The 21,547-nt window shown below is 41.6% G+C and overlaps 1 protein-coding gene across 2 annotated transcripts in view; it reads right to left on the bottom strand.

The window, feature by feature from the left end:
* Window positions 1-20,525, bottom strand: part of LOC102038611 (L-threonine dehydratase catabolic TdcB-like) — a 29,226-nt gene extending 8,701 nt beyond the window's left edge. Inside the window, exons 1-9 of one of the 2 annotated variants that reach the window (XM_031063644.1) lie at window positions 20,368-20,525; window positions 16,206-16,232; window positions 12,682-13,024; window positions 8,435-8,551; window positions 7,300-7,541; window positions 3,095-3,260; window positions 2,548-2,644; window positions 1,589-1,664; window positions 819-944 (exon numbers count right to left, since the gene is read on the bottom strand). In XM_031063644.1, the coding sequence (XP_030919504.1) occupies window positions 819-944; window positions 1,589-1,664; window positions 2,548-2,644; window positions 3,095-3,260; window positions 7,300-7,541; window positions 8,435-8,551; window positions 12,682-13,024; window positions 16,206-16,232; window positions 20,368-20,468 (1,295 nt within the window). In that variant the 5' untranslated portion in view covers window positions 20,469-20,525. Of the gene's footprint in view, window positions 1-818; window positions 945-1,588; window positions 1,665-2,547; window positions 2,645-3,094; window positions 3,261-7,299; window positions 7,542-8,434; window positions 8,552-12,681; window positions 13,025-16,205; window positions 16,233-20,173; window positions 20,254-20,367 lie in introns of those variants that run through there. The other variant, XR_004082565.1, reaches the window with a different exon arrangement.
* Window positions 20,526-21,547: the final 1,022 nt, after the last annotated feature.

The following is a 21,547-nucleotide window of genomic DNA, read 5'->3' as shown; positions in this document are numbered from 1 at the left end:
GAAGTGCAAGTGAAGAGCCACATGATTAGTCTATGAAAACCTCTCTCTGCAGAGTCAAACCCACCCTCTTTGCATTTTCCCTTTTATTTTAGCTGGACTGAAATGTGTTGCTGCTCTGTGTGCACCGCCAGCCTCTTCTGAAGAATTGTCTCAGCAGAATTCTAGTGTACAATCCTCTGCACTAGAAATCTTATTTTGTCTTGAGGGCATGTATGTTTAAATACATTCTGGACTATGACCTGAGCCAAGGCTCAATCCACTTAAGTGCTGAGTCCTCAAGCTGAGAGGCAAGGCAGCACTCGGCCACACGCTGAACACCAAGCACAAGGATAATCCCTCTGACTGTGCGGACAGTTCTCAGGACTGGGAGGCAGGTGCCACTGGGTCACTGCAGCAGGCAGCCTAGCTCCTGTCCCACCACAGACAGGGCTGGATTCCACAGGTGAAGTAAGAGGAGACAACAGGCTGACAAGGGCCGCACACTGTCCTGGCAGGTGCAACAATGCCTCGTGGAGCTCTAACTGCCTTTCCCCAGGTATCTGAATTGAGGAAGGGGACAAGATGTGTCGGGGACAAGATGTGTCAGGGACAAGATGTCTCAGGTCTCCAGGCTGGCATCTGTCTGGTTCAGCACAATCTTACCACCTGTGACCAGTCTAGTCAGTCTGAGCTTTCTGCCACCGATGAGCCCCTTGCCAGTTCAGGGGCAGGAACTGCCTGGTCACCCACAGAACAAGGAGATTTTCACCATTTCCTAGGACCAGGGTGCTCAGTCCCATGTTTCTGCCACAGTTCCCTGTTCGCAGTAGCTGCTGTACCTTTTACCCTTCAACTCAGGCAGCTTCCCTGCCACCAGTGCTGCAAGCCCAATGGCCCCTTCTGCATCAACCGTGGCTCGCTCGTACTCCAGCAGCCTCAGCATTGAAATGAGGATGTCCTCCTCCCTGAAAGCAAGAGACTTGGGTCAAAACAAATCAAATCAAGAGCTCCCAAAAGCAGAAGATAACACATTTATGGGTAATTGGGTTCTTGCCACCCACCCAGACACATGTGATGCCAAGGTGGTGTTACAGAATGCTGTGCTGCTGGGGGTGAATGTACATCTCAGACCCATTATTAACTGAAAGACAGGTTGGCTTTTTACTAGAAACATTACTTAAATCTTAGTAGTAAGTATATTCCACAAATGTGGCCTTTTTGTGAAGATTTAGAAGAGGTTTGTCAAGGGCTGCCTTCAAGTGTTGTAGAACACAAAGACAAGTTTTACATCCAGAGCACGACCAGGTAATGCTGGTAGGTGAAATTTTGGCCAAAGGGTGAGTTTGGACAACACTTTTAGTCATATCACTTAGTTTTAGGTAGTCCTGTGAGGAGCTGGGAGTTGGACTTGATAATCCTTCACGGATCTCTTCAAATTTGAGATATTCTGTGATTTCTATGGTTTGTGGGTCTGGGTTGAAAGTCTTCAGTGCCTCTCTTGGAAGGAAAGGTACCCCCATCCCCACAGACCCCCAGTCTGCATGTTGCATTTTTCACATGCAACAACATGCATCCAGTATTATTCATTTCACGGCTTTTCTTCACCTACCTCACAGCAACAACTTTATCCACAAGCTTCCCAGTCAGCTGCAAAGAATTGCTGCCAAAGCAAACTCCACTCACATCTGCAGATTTCAAAAGACAAAAATATGAAGTTGGCTGCTTTAGACATATTCGACATTTTTTTAGAGTCCTGGCTGGTTTGTGCCCTTAATGAGTGCAGCACACTGCTGTTACATGACCTTAAGTTGCTTGATTTTTTTCATGTGACAGGAATGTGTTTGGTAATGAAAGAAAAACTCTCACAAGAAATTTTGCCATTTTGGACCCCTTCAAGAAACTTCTGATACTTCATTGGCATTGTTGCAGTGTGAGAGTGACCCTGCAGCCCACTGCTTTTCACTGTTCAAGGATGATTGAAGGAGAGGAGACCCAAGCATGGTACTGGGCTTGTTAGCTCCAGCAGGACAGATGGCTAAGAGTGCAGACACAGGCAGAGCTAGCCAAGAGAAATTAGAAGTTTCTTACAAAAGTCCCATTTAATCCAAAACTTCCAGGGATTTGAACATCAGGCAAAGAGAACGTTCTTAAATTGCTTAACAGATGAGGTTTTTTGAGCAAATGATAAGGAAACAACTCTACCATTTATAAACACTTTTGTTCTGAGAACAGTTTTGTGTCTAAATATTTAAGCACTGCATCATTTTCCTGCCTTTTCCACAAGGGCTTTCCCATTGACTTCACTGGTTTAGATGCTGTGTGTGAGCACAATGTTCAGATAAATACTCTCATATTTCTAAGTATTTATGTGCACTGGAAATAATATTTTACCCCATCAGGGTGTGGGGGAAAATGTGGCAGAAGTTGCTCTTACAGCTTGAACTAAATTCTGACTCTTCAGAGAAATCCCTTAAAATATGTTTGAACTGAAATAATAAGAAAATTATATAGTTGGAGAAATCTGTTACAACCTTTATTTTACCTCCAAAAGAATATTGCACTTCTCACCTCCATAGAAGTGATGATTGTTGCAGGCCTGGTCGTCATTTGGGTGGCCAGCTTTTAAGGACTGTTGCAATACTGGGAAACTTTCTGATTCAACTCCCTGAGGAAGAGAGAGGTTGTCACTTTTTTATTGAACCAGTTGTAACAGAAGTTGCTACCAAAGTAGACAGTCAAATCTACAGAAATTTCCTCTTCAAATTAACAATCAATTTCAAGTGTCAAAACAACCGTGCTACCACTAAACTTATTCCGTGGCTTACTTAGGACCAAATCTTTCCAGTAAGAACTTATTTCAAAACACAGAACTGGATTTTATTTGCTTAGGAAAAGTCTTCCCACACTTCTCTCTTAAATCCAGCCAAACAGCCAAGGGACGGGAACTTCCCTGGTTCTTACAGGGTCTTCTCTGAGGCAAAGCCCATGGGATCAGATAGTTCCTGTCCCCAGCGCAGGCAGTCTCTGTAAGTGTCACTAGATACCAGTGTCTTTTGTAAACAGCTGTGGTGAAAGCCACCCAAACACAATGCTTAATAGGTGAAAGGCAACTTACAATTACAGAAATATGTGGGTTGAGGTGTTTGAGTGCAGCAGCTGACCCTGCCAGCAAGCCACAGTGGCCTCCTGCAGGGAAAATCACCGCGTCCAGCTTTGGCACCTGCTCGTACATCTCCAGCCCCACGGTCCCCAGGCCTGACAGGTACACAGCACTGTCCTCCCTGGGGGAAGGAAGGGCACACATCAGCAGAAGTCAGTGCAGGAATAACAATTCCATCTACTATTTTCAAGACATTGTTCAGCAGAAAAAGATAAATGTGAGTAAATCAGCAGCACATGAGGGGAGGAGGTGATGCAGCAGGACGGTGCCGTCAGGTGGACTATAGCCTGCTCCTGCCTACTGGGAGAAAACCTGTGCTGTAGAAAAGCCCCTCAAAGAGTCTTCAGACTGAAGAGCACTTAACTCCCATTGTTATCAGGGGTTTACAGAACTGGCAGGGAGAAGTCATATTTCCATTGCCATCACTTCCTTCAGCTTCATAAATTTTAGACATTGCAGTCTGAACTATAAGCAAAGCCTCAAAAAGAAATCCCCTCTTTACTTATCAGTGGATTTAGTGTTATGAATGGAAATTTTCATGAGATTTAAGCAGTGTGTTCAGCCTCACAAATATCAAAGACATTGCTAGAGTTGTCTTTCCACAGTCCATGGCCAATATCTGATACCTTTCCATTAAGCAAAGTATTTAGTCATGCCAAAATATTTACTGGTAAAATACTTTCAGGCAAAAGTAGTATAAATAATAGGGACAAGCAGCATCAAAAAAATGAAGAAAACTCCACTATACAGTCATGACTGACTTGGATCTATTTCTAAAAGCTGGTTTGCATTTTATTTACAAGTTAGCAATGATGTAAATGTAGAACTACATGTAAGAAAAGAAATATGAGCTCTCTGTACATTCTGCTTTTTCTGGCAAACAGAATTGCAGAGCAAATGGCTGTACTTGATTTACTTGATCCAAGGATGTATGGGTACTAGGAAACTGTTTTTATTACTGTACCTGTTAGACAGGCACAGAGAGGCCCAGTGTAGTAGCACAGAATTCCTGCAAGGAGGAGACCAAGGCCCTCGAGAAGTTACCTCACAGAAAATTCTTCAGGGCAAGGGTCTATATAACTACATAAGAAAGGATAGAATTAACGAACATCCACTCCTGTAGCACAGCCAAAGACAAAGGCAAGAAATCGTAGTGGAATGAGTAACTGAATCCTTGTATTTACTGTCCTTATCAAGACACTGAAGGAGCTTTCTCCTCCTCCTTATATGTGACAAAATATATCACTGGCCTCCTGATCAGTTCTGGAGACTTATTGCCAAATAAGATTCAGATCCAAGTTTGTGGAGCTACCCCTGCCATAGTTACATGGGGTACAAGGGGACCTGCAAAAGGGAATGAAAGCTTGGGATATTCACTGAAGGAATAAAGCCTCTCTAAAAACTGAAAACTGACCAAATAAAACTGCTCTGAACATGGAGAGCTGTTAACAATTTGAATCAGTATTTCAGATGACCATGTTTTCCTTGCTAACATCCAGTTGAAACATCAGTTCACTGATCAGCCATCAGCTTTTATAATAAAATGGGTAAATTTCTTTGCATTGTGATTGATAACTTCTGCTTTTTGAAAGTAAAAAATATATCATATGCTATTGAAGCAAAATGAAGGAAGAGGGCAGATAAATCTAAAGATTGTAGACTGAAACAAGCATTTTTGAGCCAGAGCCAGAAACTTGGATATTTGCCTTCTGAAATGTGTGATACATCAGCAGTCAAAGATGGGCTGTCAGGCTTTAGTTTTCCAATGAAGTTTTGGTGTGGCAGCTAGAAGGCTCTGTTCCTATCTGTTCCAAGGACAGAACTCAGAGTCTGTTGGATAGAGTAACAGACTAACCAGATCAGAAATAATCAGGTTTGATCAGCATTTAGATATGGAGTTACACAAGAAAAAAAATGGGCTCTCAAGGATGGAAGGTGTGTTATTCAATCTGCAGCACCCTTTCCTCCCTCATTCACAAAGGAATGGTTCTCACAGAGGTACTGAGTTAGTTATTGGCAATAGTCACATTGCATTTATAATGAGGTCCTGAGCCCCTGTAGTTAGTAAAAATTTCAGGACACCTAGGCAGCAATTAGGCTGACTAAATTATTGAATTCCAATTTGAAAAATCACATTTCCTTCCTGGGATTCCCCAGGAAGTTGCAACCGAGTAAAAAGTGTCCTCCATCTATTTGAATTCTTGCATGGTCATTTTCATGACACAGAATTTTAATTGCAATGGGAAGAGCTGACAGTGACACACCCAGCTGCAGGCACAGCCCAGCCCAGTCACGTACCCAACCCTTCTGCTTCAGGAAGGGCAGAAGGAATTCCTGGGTGAGGAGACCCAGAGACCAAATTGCTTGGGATTGTATCCAAGCTAGAATTAAACTGAAATACAGTGACATTGTGGAAGTTCCATTCTAACACTTGGGAGCTCAGCTGGTATTTTACAAACAGCTTTGGCAAGTGACAAGAATGTGTGTCAGACCCACACTGGAGAACACTGGCTATCCATAAAGGTATACATTACACTGGGAAATCTCTCCAGATCTACATGTAACAAAATATTTTTCAGATATCCCATTATGAAAAGCCTCACAATTGAAGTGGGGGGGTTTCCTTTTTTTTTTTTAGTGAAAAATTGCATCTGTGAGGTTTTAATTAAATACAGTCACAGATTGAACAACTTGTTTCTTGTAACCTGAAACCTGAATTAAATTAGGGTGCTTTAGTATTATTAATGGCAGTGTGTACATTTAGAGTTCCTCAGTGTTGGATGCTGAAGTTCTACACATGCATTGTCCCTGGAGCTTCATGAACCTGAAGATTATCTACCTTATGTAACTGAAATCATTATTTAGGGATGAGGGGAAGATTAAACATCAAATTACAATTAAATAATTTAGTTCTTTTGTGTGAACGTGATAGTTGATGCAAGTCAGCTGGAGGTTAACACATCAATTGAAAAATGGCTGACAGAAATTTGGAAATCACCAAGTTATGGAAAACTGTGGTTTTCAAAGGAGCTTAAAAGTGTTTAAAATTCATTGGGATTCAGGGCACCTCATTCCCCATTGAAAATCCCAGTCTAGGACAAGACTGTGCCCATGCTAGCAGACCAGGCCCATGAACCAGCCCTGTGTATCACTGGCTGCTGGCAGAGCTAGCAGAGGAATTGAACAGTACAGTTTGTAGTACTGCCTTCCCAATACACCAGCTGGGAAAGAACTGAGGACTTCCTCTGTTCTGCTCATCCTGGGATCTCCTTCCCAGGCAACACCCCTCACCATTAGTGTGTCTGAGGCAGCAGTGCCTGGGAGCTGGAGGAGAACAGGCACTCCCTGCAGGAGATGCCATACAAACACCAGGAGAGGGATGAAGCCTGCACAGAAGCAGCAGTGGCAGGGGGACGATAACATTCCAGCTCAGGGTATCAGAGGGACCACTGTTAATGATTAACTCCTCTGCGCTTTTAGAAATCTTTCTTGAAGAAACGTTAAAAAAGGGGCAGGGCAGAGAGGGAATGCATAAGAGGCTATAGATTAAAGAGAAAAGGGAAAAGGTAGGAATTCTAAGTGTTTTTGCCTGTCTTATTTATGTTTTTGTTAAATCTGCTTTGTCCAGTGACCTCAAATAGTTCAAATTTAGATTTATGCTCATCCTTAGCTGCTTTAAGCTTATGTGTGAAGTACACTCTTAATCACATTTTCAAGACATTATCAGTTTTGTTCCTCACACCAGATATGTGAAAATCTTTGAGCATTAACCTTCTCTTGCTCTACATTTTCCAACTGAACAATTTGCATCAAAGATTAACTTTTATCCACCTAACTTCAAACACAGAGACTAGAAATGAACACCAGCCTAAATGCTTTCTGACAGAGTTACTAAAGAATTAAACTATAGTCTCTATCATATAAGCTCATAGAAATCAGAGTTTGCCTAATTGAGGGGCAGAGAAGTGTGTTTCATTTTGGTCTCCATCCCCAACTGTTACAGAAAGATGTGATTTGTGCCGGGGAACACATAACTGTCCATATTCCAGGCAAGAGGAGCACTTGCATGAGCGGTGATAACATTTTAATGAAACTGGTTGTTTTTGCAGAGTTGTGCAGGTATCTAATGAGCTGTCTCTAATGTGCCTGCTGTCACTCACTCTTCCAGGTAGAGGTAGCCATTCTCCTGTGCCAGCCTCCGCGCGTGCAGCTGGGAGTCCTTGGCCGTGGTGCCGTAGGAGATGACCATGGCGCCGTAGTCGCGGCACATCCTCACCCGGGCCGGGGCCGTGCTGGTGCACAGGATCACAAACACGGGCACACGGAGCTCTGAGGCGTGGTGAGCAACAGCCATGGAGAAGTTGCTGTCTGAGGCCACGATCACCCCTTTTCTTTGCTGCTCCTGAAAACAGGGATGTTATTGCACATTAGACAGGGTCACATAGCTGTCCCATATGATCCTGGATCGTTCTAATGATCTGGCTTCCCTTTTTCCCTTTACTAGCAGATTGAATTGTGATATTATGGTACACTGTATGCGTGGCTGGTGTGATCTCAGATTTACACACAAAGCTAAAACAGCACAAGATCAATCCCTGAGCCTGCACTCCTCTGGGTTCCATGGGAAAGAGCTGAAAAACTCCAGCTGATCACAGAAGAGCCGATAGCTGGTCCCTCAGAGCATATATCTCTGCTCTGCCTGTATGAAATTATTTCATTTCTGCTTCCTTTTAAGAGAAGATTTCATTTATACTATTACGAAAGGCAGGAATAACCACTGCTCTGAGCTGCTGTCTCATGCCTATTTTAACAATTATTACTGCAGAGACTCCTGTGACAATGGCAATAATCTCCTATGACAAATGATAAACAAGCTATTCATGTAAGAAAACTGAAATTCATTACAAAATCAATTGGTGATCTAGATCTTTGTCATCACTAATTGTAATTCAATTTCATCATTGCTCATCAGTTTGGTGGTTTCAACACATCAGAACTACAGTACACATAAAAACACTTGCATCTTAATGCCACAGGAAAATGCTGATGTTTCCATTTTGCAAGCTTTTGTTTCAAACATTAAGAATTCCACCAGCAGATCAGCCAATTGTAAATAAAGTAGTATTTTACATTCAGACCTATCTCTGTTCACATACTGTGTTCAGTACAATGATTCTAAAGACAAGAAACACTGTGATTCCATGGAGATTAGAGGTAAATTTATCTTCAACTCTGCTCCATTTTCATGAAGCAGAGCTACTCTACTCCTTTTTGAATGCTGACATTTTGCTATACCTGAGGCAATGACATCAGAAGGTAAAGTACACCTCGTTCCTTCACAGAGCCTGTGTACTGGAGGAACTCCTTCTTCAGGTAGATGTCCATTCCATACTGCTTGGATAGCCTAGAATACTGGAGCAGATAAATAATATTATGTCAATATATCTACTACTAAGAAAAAACTTCCACACATCAGCAGCAGCCAGTTTAGGCATGAATTCTATTGCTATATATGAGCTCTAAAAAGCAAAATTCATCTTCTGGTTCTTCATTCAGAACAGAGCATTGTTACCTACCAGGTCCTTCTGCTTTATGGAAGTGATTTTCAAGCTCACAGCAGCGAAATATGGACCACGTGCCATTAAGAACTCTGAAAATAGCACTTGCTTTGGATCTTACTGTTCAAACACAAGCATTAAAATAAATATTTTCAATTATCTCAAAACACACGCTTCCAGCACTTGCCAGAACTGGATATTGACTACCCAAAAAATACGTTCATCATCTGATAGATACAAAGGTCATCAGAAAATACCTTGAGCCCCATTATGGCTCTGCTATGGTTTCTGCCACTGACTCACTACTGAGTGTTGTCTATTTTGCATCCTAAGGCCAGTAGAATATTAGTAAAGACATTTCTTACTCAAAGAAAAATTGAAACAATAAAAAACAACTTCCCAGGACTGCAAGTGCAAGCAGCAGCTGTTTGGAAAACTTAGTGTTTGGAACAGAAATGATGCCTGAGCTGAGGGGAATTAGCAAGCACATTACATGTGATGCAGTGCCCAAGTGCGTGATTTTTAAAAAAATTTAATGGCAAATATTTGTTAAGCTTTATAATAAGGCACTCCCAGCATGTATTAACATATTAATTTCCTATTACCATATTCATTAAATCCAGAGTTTTATACAAGGTAACTTGTGAAATAGAGCCGCAGTAAGCCTGTGGGTGCCAGCTCCCCAGGCTTACTGCAGCTCTATTTCAGAATTGGCTCCATCTCCTCTATTGGCTGCCAAAGCAAATGAGGCCCTGGTGATTTAGGGGATCAAGTCTTCATTTAAGATAAGTCATGAAGTGAGACAGTTCCAAAACCAGCATGACAAAATATTTCTCTCAAGCAGTATCTGGCAGTGTCATACATACAATGTATAGTGTACACACTAATAGGCACTGACATGGTTTCCAGACCGAAGGATTTTCCAAGTGATTTTATATCAATTAAATATATCTGAATCAGACACTTGCTTTAAAGTATGCAGTTAAACTACGTGTTACAGGTGAACACTTCAAGGCTTTTTAGTAGATTTCCAAGCATATGTTTAAGTTCCTCACCCATAGGTGGGGCCAGATTCTCTGTTTTGCTTCTGAAAAGCCTGACATAAGAGCTACCACTTGCTGCTCCTTCGCAAATCTAGCTGCAGAAACTGAAACAATGGAAAGTGCTTAGCACACTAATAGGATAATAGTTTATATCCTAAACATCCTAATCTATAGAGAATGCCTATGTAAAATAGAACAAGAACACTATAAAATAAATACTACTAGTGCTTCACATACCATGCTTGTTTTTGTAGAGAATTTTGGATTCTAGAGCAAACAATCAGAAAAGGATTTAAGGAGATGAATCTTGTGCATAATAAAGTTGTTAAGCCTCCTACAGTTAAAACTGTGTCATTAAGTCACTTTTCTCAACAGGGGTGGTGTACTTTAGATTGATATTGATCTTTAATTTTGTCAGGATTTTAATTCTTTAGGTTATCCTTTTTGTCTTCCTTTAAATGAGGATTTTTTCATATAGCCTAAATATAGCGACTACTTCTAACAAAGCAGGCATCAGTGCTATTTGCAGTGGAACTGACCTGATGTGTGACCTCCTAAGACTCATTGAATCAGCCTGTAAGACTTGCTTTGAGTCACTGTGATCTTATCTAAGGACTACAGATACCATGTCTAAGGTACAGCACACAGTACAGCCTCCCTGTGGCATCTACAAAGCTAACACAACACAGCCCTCACAGCTCCTTCATCAGTAGCCAAGCCAGGTGTCCAGCTTGGTGCCAGTTCCTAGTTTTCTTATGCTTACTACCTCTTGGACATGTTACAATCCACTCATGATGCCATATCTCAGCTCCAAGGCAAACTCCTGCCTAAGGAACCAGGATGCTCCATCCATGGTTTTACCTGCAGATTAGGAATCACCCTCTGCAAAGTGTTTCTCCCTTCAATCAATTAAATGGATTATAGTCACACTCACTTTTTTAGTCTAAACAAATATCTCTGAAAGGGACTCTTACCTCTACACAATGAGTTAAAATAAAGGTTTTCTGTGTTTTTCTTTACACCACTGTGTGCTTTTGAAACAGTGCATGAAATGCACTAATAACTCCTGCAGGAACATTACTTTGAATAACAACAGCCATGGGTGATTTTCACAGTAAAATATACAGGTTTTTATATGGGTATAGGTTCTCCACTATTTTGATAATTTTAAAAGCATAGTTCATAAAAAGAGACCAAAGTAAAACTGTTTAGCTTGAAACAGTAAATGCAGAAAGGGGATACAACTGGGTTGCATAAATCTGCCAGGGACAGCCAGGAGAAAGGAGCTATTTAAGTTGAAGGGTGTCATGGTTTAACCTCAGCTGGTAACTAAATGTCATCCTACCACTTGCTCATTTCCCTGCCCCTGTGCTCTGGGGGAGATGAGAATTGGAAGAGTAAAAGTGAGAAATCTCATGGGTTGGGATAAGAACAATTAGTAAGAATAAATAAATAAATAAAAAACAACAATGTAATTAAAAGGAAAATAACAAAGAGAGATAAATAAGACCCAAGAAAGACAGCTTACGCAATTGAAAACAATTGCTCACCAACAACCAACTGATGACCAGGCAGGCCCTGAGCCACAGGCTCCCAGCCAACTTTCCCCCTAATTTTTTTGCTGAGCAAGGTGTCATATGGTATAGGATGTCCTTTTGGTCAATTGGGGTCAGCAGCTCCAGCTGTGTCCCCTTCCAACTCCTTGTACATCCCCAGTCTTCTCACTGGTGGGATGGAGTGAGGAAGAGAAAACACCTTGACTCTGTGTAAGAGCTGCTCAGCAGTAACAAAAACATCTCTGTCTTATCAACAATATTTTCATCACTAATCCAAAACACAGCCCCATACCAGCTACTGTGAAGAAAATTAACTCTACCCTAGCCAAAACTTCCCTGCATTCCAGCCAAATCATCTGTGCCACCTTACAGCCCCAAAATGTCTTGTGCCACATCCTTTGACACAAGACACTTCTTCAGTAATGTCCTACAAAAAGCACAGCTGTCCTTATTTTGGGAATGCTGGGCTAAAAACCCACACTGGAAGTAGTTATGATGTCACTGCATCAGCAGGCATCATATGGGAACAAGGAGAACTTTGAGGACCCAACCACTTCACTCCAGGGAGTGCTAACCCCAAGCAGATTGCAAGATTCTCACCCTGTACATGCCAGGAAAACAATCCACAAGGATTCATTGAGACTGTGATTTGGGACTGCTGCTAGGAATTGCCATTTGGCAAAGACCCTCTTTTCACCCACCAAAAGGAAAAGAGATCACCCATAGAACCCAGAGTAGCCTGCTTGAAGAGCTCCCAATGGTAGAAAAACACTATGAAAAAGTACAGAAATACAGCACAGCTTGCCATTGTACTTCTCTTGTGCTTTAGCAGACCTTGTACATTGATGGGGTATCTCAGCCATTTCTACACCAACAACAGGTGCACATGTTTGTGTGCATCCTTATTTTGCTGAAGACACCTGTGGCAGAAATACCTGGTTACAGAACACATCCAGCCTTCTTGGTTGGCCTGACTGAGAAGGCAAATCTGTACCTTCAAACCCTCCAAATAAGAGGGCTGGTTCCAAACCAGACCCTCCCACAAGAGTGCTTACCCAAGCACTTGTAGTCTGCCACCTCCAACTGAGGTTCCTTATAGCAGGAGTTTTTCACTGGGAGCATAATACCACAGTGCATTAAGTCTATGCCTAATATGGTTTATCCTTTGTTTACAGGTCACTGCAATCTTTGAGGATTTAGGTTAGTGTAAACAGATAAGAAGAAAATTATTATTGACAGTTAAATACAATTAATATGAACATGAGTCTTCTCACACAGATCTATCTGCTGCAATTCACACATACCCTTTCTTCATTTCTGATCGACTTTCATAAGGCAAATCAAAAGAAACATTGAGAGAATGCAAAACCATAAAGATTCCCTACCATGCAGGGGGTTTTCTGAACACCACACTGGATTTTGAAGGCTGCTGCACTAATGTCTTCAAACCGAATCAGCCTGTTACAGCTTGCCAGGCTGGTCCTACTGCTTGGCTGAGGGATGCAGGAAAGGGCACCCCTGAGTAACTCCTCATTCCGGCTCACTATCTTCATTTCCCAGGTCTTCACATCCCCATTCAGGTAATCCTCCTCACCAAAATCCTTCAGTCTCTCAGGGTTGATAGAGGGTGGCTTCTGCCCAATAAGGCCATTTCTTACAGGGACATCCTTACAGCAGTGAAGATCACAAACTGCTGGGATGTCTTGTTTCTTTATTTTATTGTCATCCCTGAAATGAAATAAAAGAAACTTGTTAGAAAGGCTTGAATGATTAAAGGCTTGATATTTAGCATTTTAGAAGGATGCACATCTCAGTTGCTCTTTGCAAGCCTCAAACAGGCAGAATGAGATGCTACTGACACAATACCTACCTGTAGGTGCACTGAAAGGAACTGTAACCTTCCAGCTGTTAGAAAAGCCAGAAATAACCTAACATGTGGGCAAACTGTGAAACTGTCCTACCCAAGAAAATAAGAAATATATAACCTGTGCTGTCTGGACACCAAGACCTTCCTTAGTACTCAGTAACCAACCAGAAATGATCCTAGTTCAGTGCTTCCAAAAATTTTGGAATAACTGGAGTTGTACACAATTCTATCTTTTTCAAAAAAGGCAAGGAGCTGCTGCAGACCATTCCCATAAACTATTAATAGCAGTAACAAATGCCACTACATTGTACATGTGCTCTCTGCCCTTGCATACTTGCAGAGTGTACCCTTGACAGCCATCAACTGCCTTGTGAGGGGAAGAAAATTACTCAGATAAGGTATAATAATTATATCCTCCTACAGAGCTAAAGAATTAGGTCTTCTGATCTGTGGGTTAACATTTCATGGGTAAATATCTCTGTAGATATGGCAGAAATGTGATGGCACAAAAATCTCCTTCCCCAGGAAACATATGAGAGACAGCACTGCCAGAAAAATTAGCAGGATTTGCTGCCTTCAACTGCCTGACTCTATGTTCCACAGCGCTCAGTCCACAAGGAACACTGGACAGTAGTGCAGGATTCTGCAGCTCTACTGACAGATAAATGCAAAGCTTCTAGGAATTCTTGGAATTTGGAGATTATTATGGGGAAAGGGAGCATTCAGCAGAAGACCAGTGATTTGGAGAAGAGCTGATACCACCCCTGGTTTGTGGCTGTGATTAGACAGATGGTATATGCTCCTCTGCATGACTCACTATTCATCTATTTGGCAGAAATGGTTTTCTAAAACCAAATGTGTTAAATCATGTCAGACATTCCAGCATTACCCCCCCAAAAAAATATTTACCTTTTTCCTAAAATAATTTGGGTCTAAGTTTTGCAGCTATCCATCAACAGGACTGGCTAAAGCACATTTTACAGCAGTGATCAACACCATAATATGCTTTGCAGCAACTTCCCAAAGAATTTTTAAATATTTAGAAACATCTGTTTTTTGAGCAATTGCCCACTTTGGGCAGCATCATCCATTTCCTTAATGGTATCAATAATCTGTGCCAGTAGCTCTGGCACCTATTAAACTTCCAATTTTTCCACTGAGGAATTCACATAACAATATGGGCAACATAAAATGTTTTATTATTAGAATCAAATAATATGCCACAGCATCATTCTGTATAGCTTCACAGGAGAAAATTTTTGTAGCAAGATCTTCTCTCTCTAAAATTAATGAGAACACTAACTTTCTAAGACAAATAAAATATATACACATTTGTAACCTCTTTATATTGAAATTTGTGATCTAAAGTATTTTCCCAATACTTTATCTTAAAGCTGATACAGCCTAACACCAGGCATTCTGCTTTCAAATCAAGTAACTTATCAAGGAGCTCTGTTCCATACTTTTCTGCATCTCTGCTCCACTGGGGTTAGACAGCTGGAACACTTCATAAGGATGTTAAGCTTCCAGTGTTAGCTCGGGTGCACATTAGTCTGCTTAATGCAAAGCTGAGAACCAGATCAGACTGCCTCCCTGTGAACTTGTTACAGCACAGCCCCCAAAAAACAACAGCACCAGCAGCACCCAAGAGGCCACAGCGCTGGTAGAATTCATTCCATGCCTCTCCCTTCTGAAAAATATTTTCCATATCACAGACTCCCATAACCACTCCAAAAGGAAGAACAGACATGTCTTATTTCTGCACATACTGTCTAAAATGTTTGGCAAGCATTGGCAATGAATTATGTTCTTACACTGGAAATGGTTTAAAGGGGTCTACGTAGGGTAAAAAAAAAGTAGGCAGATCAAAAATTTGTGAGTTTATGGTCAGTTTTTTAACCAACTGGCATTTGACATGGAAGAACAATTCTTGTTTTTCATTGCATCTGTTGCAATCAAAAAGTCTATAAAAACACCCATGCAAAGATGACCACAAGAGGTTTATCAATGAAGCAGGATTCTGTGAGAAAGAACAAGTGCATGGTAATGCCTCATCACACTAGTGATGTCAATTATTTGTACCTGCAAATAGACTAAAATGGTATATTGACTTTTTGCCCTAGTCTTAGGTTTCCCTTTTTGTGGCAGAACAAAAAGGAGGGAAGTAAATCAGATTCTCAGTCCTTGATGTGCAGTACCACTCCCATGACCAGTGAGTATCTGCTCAGGACTCCAATGGAGACAGCACCTTGTGGCCATTGGAAAAGAGGAACAGAAATCAAACAGCTGTAAAATATGTATAGGCTTTTCAGGCTTGAGTTAGGTTTAGAGCACAGCTGAATTACTACCATCTCAATATTTAATACAAAAACTATCATACATTTGCATCTGAAAAGTCAGCAGCCTCTTCATCAAGGGATACAATTCTATTGTATATACATGTATTGTGTGTATTTTCTTCAGAATAACTTTGATTCTTCTTCTACACCCACATGTCTCATTTACATTAGAAAATGACATTTTCCCATATTGAGCCCACCTGGATGTGCCACAGACCCTCCTAGAGCTCTCAAACTCCCAAGGTAAACACTGCGCTGACGTTTGATCACATATCACAAATGGGCAATTAATGGCCCTGTTGGGTCAAAAGTATTTCTTGCCTCAAAAGCATTCCACATGCTTGGCAGAGATCCAGATGGATTTCTTTTACAGGCAGCAAAGCATGCAAGTGCTCACAAAAACACAGCACGTGACTTCTCAAACACAGTCACAGAATCCAGCCCTCACTCCAGCAGCCAGGTCCACCAGCTGAAGATCTGAGCCAATATAAATCCAAACCCCAGCATATAAAGCACTGCTCCTTTCAAATGGAGCTTTTCCTTTTTTGGAGCTTGTCACAAGTTTTCATTAAAAGGTCTGTTTATTTCCAGACATAAAACAAACACCCAGCTGGCAAGCTTTGTTACATGGTTATAAATTACAACATTTTACCTTTAAAGTGATTAGTAAATGCAAACATGAAAATACAGTTTATAAACCTACTTTTTCAAGAACAGCTGCTCAGCATAACTGGAAAAAAAAAGAGAAGATCCATATGCAGACTTTCCATAAACAATTAAGGCACAGGAAAAAATATCATTTGTTTAAGTAGATAGCTTTACATATTTTAAAATCTCAAAGTCAATGCAAAAACAGTATGTACCAAAATGTACTCCTACAATAATAAAAAGCAACAACTTGGAATGAATAATTTTTCTATTTCCAGTTTGGTTTTTTTTTAACATACTGATAATATTCACCAAGTTAAACAGCACTAGGGAAAAAATTCAAAAATAGCAATATTAACAAACTAAGAAAATATTAAAACCAGCAAAAATAATTTTGGGAAGATGAAAGGCAATAATGCATGCTATACCTAAAGACCACAACTGTTGCCTTTGTTACACAGAGAAGCATACAAGTGTGCAATGATGGACAGTTACATGTCCCCATGGTGAAGCACTTCAGATTGCCTGCCTCAGCACCCACAAAACAGACTAAACAGATTAAACTGATGCACTGGATCCCCTCAGCTTGTAAAACTGAAGGAACAAAATCTGCAAAATCATGCATGTCCAGGGAATAGCAAAGTGTGAAAGACTAGACACAATTCTGCCCAGTACAAATGTTAGGGAGAGATGGTATTAAAGTATGAGGTAGAAAATTTAAAATTTCCCTTCTTAGAGAAAATAATTAGCTCACAGAACTCATTGCAAGAGGACTCTACAAAGAACAGCAATGTAAACAGGCTTCTAAAAAATGCACAACTAAATGGAAGCAGTGACCAACACGCACATCATTCAAGAATTAATCTGTGATTCAGGAAGCCCCTGAGCAAACTCCAATGAAAGCATGTGAGAAAGAGTGACTTTGGTGGCTTTCATTTTTTTCCCAGTTCTGTTACTGGCCACCCCTAGAGAGAGGACACAGAGGAGGACTGCTCTTTGGCCTGACCCAGTGTTGCCATTTTGATTGCAGATGTACCCAATGCCAGCAGTCGGCCCATTTGGCAGCTTTTACACTTCCAAAATGAGTCACAACAGCATGTTTTGAGGCAGACATGAAGTTGAAATTATGGACATACATTCCCATGTACTGGTTCCCAGATGAAAATTCAACTCACAAAAGGAAACTAATTTTAATATAAGACTGAAAACTCAGCCTTTCTTTGTCATTTCTACAGCAGCTTTTGTCATCTGCATTCACAGTGATATACATTCACTATAAAGAGGGACTGACAGTGATGCAAAATGTGCAGTTGAGCAGTCAGAAAACATTAAACTTGAATACCACTTCAAACTCATATGCACATCTTCTCTATATATGGATTTTAATTTTGTCCTTTTTTAGTGTTTTGGGTGTAGGGGTTTCTTAAGGTCATACCTATATGCTGCCATCACCTTCAGGCTCCCTGAAGACTTTCCTGGAACATGCTGACCAAGACATTGGTAAGAAACAGCTTTTGACAGATTTGTCATTTGCTTTCAGGTAACTGGGCTCAGATCTTACACCTGCAAGTTCAGAATACTTATTAAGGCAAAAGGTGACCCCATTTGAAGCCACTTCTGCCTCTTTCCTCAGTGTTGAGCAGAGATGGGTCAGGTACAGGGGGCAAGGCAGGGTGAGCAGCCTGCTGCAGGTGCAATCTGCTTGGGTTATGACTGCAATGTGGCTGGGATCTCCTCTTACAGGAGTGAGAAAGAGGCAATTCCAGGATATGACAGAGAGGGCCCTTTCCCTCATCCAAATCCCTTTTACCCAGAACCTCTCCAGCTCCATTAATCCTTCTAATTCCATGTCCCAGTGCTGTCTCCTCTGACCCTTCTTTCCACCTGAGCCTCCCAGACCCCTCTGATATTTTCCTTGTTTGTTGCAATCCCCTTCTCCAGTAGCTCATCAACATTCAATCTGAACTCCTCTTCTACCTTTTTACCCATTCCCAAATACACCCAAATACTGCAATAGCAGCAATTCTTTAAAGCATCTCAGCAACTTGTGCAAGTGTGACTTTATGAAAGAAAAATGTTAGAAAAATAGAGGCTTGCTGAGATAAAAGTATCAAGAAGGATCATAACAAATGCCATCTTCACTACCAGAAATTCCAGGTTATGCACTCAATAGTGTCTGAGTGCCCTGCCCATCACTACAGGGTGACAAACTCCTGCGGGCACAGGGAGAGAGCACAATAAATTTGACAATTCTCTCTCTTTGACAATAAATTCAAAACAAATCAAAGACAATACTGCCCTCTAAATATGACTGTCTTGAATTATCATTATTTTGACAGTGCATTGAATTATCAGTATTTTGTGTAATACTAGTACTTAGAAACACCCATTTGAGACTGTATCACTCCAACCAGTGGCACATACAGGATAGAAATATAAAATGCATGTCTGACCTTTATATATCTAAAGCCTGTGCAAAGTGATTGTTACTAAATCACATAGGAATCACCACCACCTTCCCCTAAACAGAAGGACAAGTTCAGCAAATATTAGCTCAACTTTATTGATGGAAACTGGGACACAGACAGATCCAGTGGCTTGCCTAAGACTTCCGCAGGGCTGTTTGTCAGTGTCGTAATGACAAGGAGGCCGGGGCATAGTAACCATGCTGGGGGACAATCCAGCAGAGACAGCTACATGATAACCAAGCCTTAAGACTGAGCAGGCCATTAGAGCTTCATTCATCTTATACAGGCCTGACAAACCTGTGTGGTGCTGCACCAGCAACACACACCAAGAAAGCTCAAGCTCATGCAGCAAACAACCAAGCTGTATTATCACCTCTGATAAAATCTCTCCTTACTTTTAGCAAGTCAGATTTACCAGAGCCTGAGCCTAGCACTATATATGCCTCCATCTGTGGTCATAATCTATTGCCATTCTTCTATACACACTATGCAGGTGTCAGCTGCTAAACAGAAAACACTAGGAAAAAGAATCTGAAAGCAAGAGGAATTCACAACAGCACTAATGATGGAAATGTTGAAGGAGAGGTAACCAACTGTCCCTCAAACAGACCCATCCCTCTCAGAAGTTCTTATAGGACATTCACAGCTGTGAATGTCAAATGATAGCTATCCAACAGTGCACAGAGTTTGGCAGCTAAAACTCATTAAGCAATTAAACTTTTTCCTAAGTTGAATATATTCTGAGTCTAGAGGTTTTCTGGTGACTAACATCTCCAAAATTCACTTCCAACTAGGAATGAATAACATAACTCAACATAGAGCAAAGAGTGGTTCTGTGCCAAAAGGAGATTCACAGTGCACTGCAGAACAGGTCATATCATGGGTGACTTTGGGTAAGCCCTTTTTACAGTGCCAAAGACCTTGTCTTCCCCTTTATTAACAGCATCAGGCCCACTGAAACAATTTATATCTTAAATGTTAACAACATCTGTGACAAGGAGATGCAGGAAATGAGAACTGTTCCTTGTTTGTACCACATCTGGCAAAACCAGAGCGTGATCTCAATAGTGGTGTCCGGATAATAAAATGGAGGGAAAAACAAACTATGGAAAAGGTTAAGAATGAGGTTGCACAACACCACCGTGCCATGTGTGCGCACAGCCTCAGCCCATGCTACACAAGGACACTAGATGACTCTTAAATTCCATCTGCACCATCCAAGTCTGAAAACAGGAATTCAAGATCACCATAAGCACCATAACAAAGACAACCACAGAATTGTAATAACAGGATCTGACATGGGCTATCCCAAGATAAATTTTCAGCAGTCCACTGTCCTGTCGAGGGTTATTTTTGATACCGTACTCATGAAGAAATAAAAAGCTGAACTCTGTGGGCTGAAAATATTAAAATCTCCACCACTTCTAGTGGGTAACTCCAAGAGCAACCCATATCCACAGAACCCTGGGAGATTATGGAAAATTGCAGTTTCCTGGATTTTTTGCTTGGTTTGATTTTTTTTAAGGAATTAAGGAAAGGAAAAAGAAAGCATTACCTATACAGCACAGCGACTAAATAAACAACGAGGCGAAGCAAAACTCCAACTACGACAGCATAAGGAGGCAGGAGGGGTCCAGGGGTTGTCACGTCTGTGGGCCTGGCCCTGGGGGGACCCCGAGGGCTGACCATGACCCCTGAGGGGGATAGAGGAGCACTCTAGCTCTAAGTCAGACAGCAATATTCTCCAACCTTTGCCAGAAAGGATCGTAGTCTTCGTCTTCCCTGTAGCGCTCCCTGGGGCTTCTGTTTTTTAAGACCCTGAAGTAGATAAACTGTGCTGCAAAATTCATGGTAACTCCTGGTGCAAAGCAAAGCTGGGACACTGCTGGCAGGGGACACACTGGCCTGTGAGAAGTGTCAGCCCTGCACTGCCAGGGTGGGAAATAGCAGGCAGTGCGCTGTAAGCAGCTCTCAGGGCTGGCTGGGGGGGAAGTGCCTTTGAAAGAGATGGCTGCTGCTATTTAAAGAGATTATTTCAGAGCCCAACCTGTCCTTGTCAATTTGAGTCAGGGCCTGGATTATGCTTGGGTGACGCTCTGTTAGCAGGACACTTGAAGCTTTAGTTACTTACTGCTTAGCTGTGGAGCATGATCCCCACCAGCTGCAGGGCCCATGACTGAGCAGCAGGAAAGGGGTGCCAGGTTTGGGGTGGCTGTGTCTCTGCAGGGATCCTTTCAGGCAGCTCCAAGGGACATGGCTCCTCATGGGACTGAGGCACAGAGGAGACAGCTCAGCTTGTGTGGGTCTTCTCTTGGCACAGGTCCCTGCAGCAGAAAAATACAGGTGTCTAGATCATAAAGAACAGAAAACACCATCTAGGGGAAGTACTGCAGCAAGTTAGCTATATCGACATAGACATCTGTTATATCTATTTTTTAATATAAATATATGGGGTTTATATATCTATATAGAAATATACGTGTGTGTGTATATATATATAATATATAAACTCCATCTAAATCTGTCTTTCTTTGCCCTGAGAGAGCACTAGCAAAGGCAGAGTCACAGTTCCAGATACAGAATGGCTGTGCAGCAGGGATGGGGCAGAGATCCTTTTGTGGTTCCTCTCTTCTCAAATATATTCCTGATGGAGTGCAGTCTCCAGACTGCCTGGAGATGAACCAGGTATCTATTTCCAGGTATGAGTGGGCCCTCAGTACCCTCCTGCTTTCTACTGAGAGCATACAAAATCTTAATCTCCAAGACAGAAAACAGGCACATCATGAAATCTAACCCAAGCTGTGACCTAACTCTCCCCACAGGATATCATGAGAAATACTATAATAAGATTTATATGGGAGAGTCAAAATAAATGCTCAAATAGTCTTCTGGGATCTCTGGAAAGTCTGAGCTGTGCTGGTGGAGCCTT

The sequence above is a fragment of the Geospiza fortis genome, unplaced genomic scaffold, assembly GCF_000277835.1.
Source record: "Geospiza fortis unplaced genomic scaffold, GeoFor_1.0 scaffold130, whole genome shotgun sequence".
In the NCBI taxonomy this organism is placed as follows: Eukaryota; Metazoa; Chordata; class Aves; order Passeriformes; family Thraupidae; genus Geospiza; species Geospiza fortis.
Note: the sequence above shows the minus strand (reverse complement) of the source record. Positions and strands in the feature narration are given on the sequence as shown.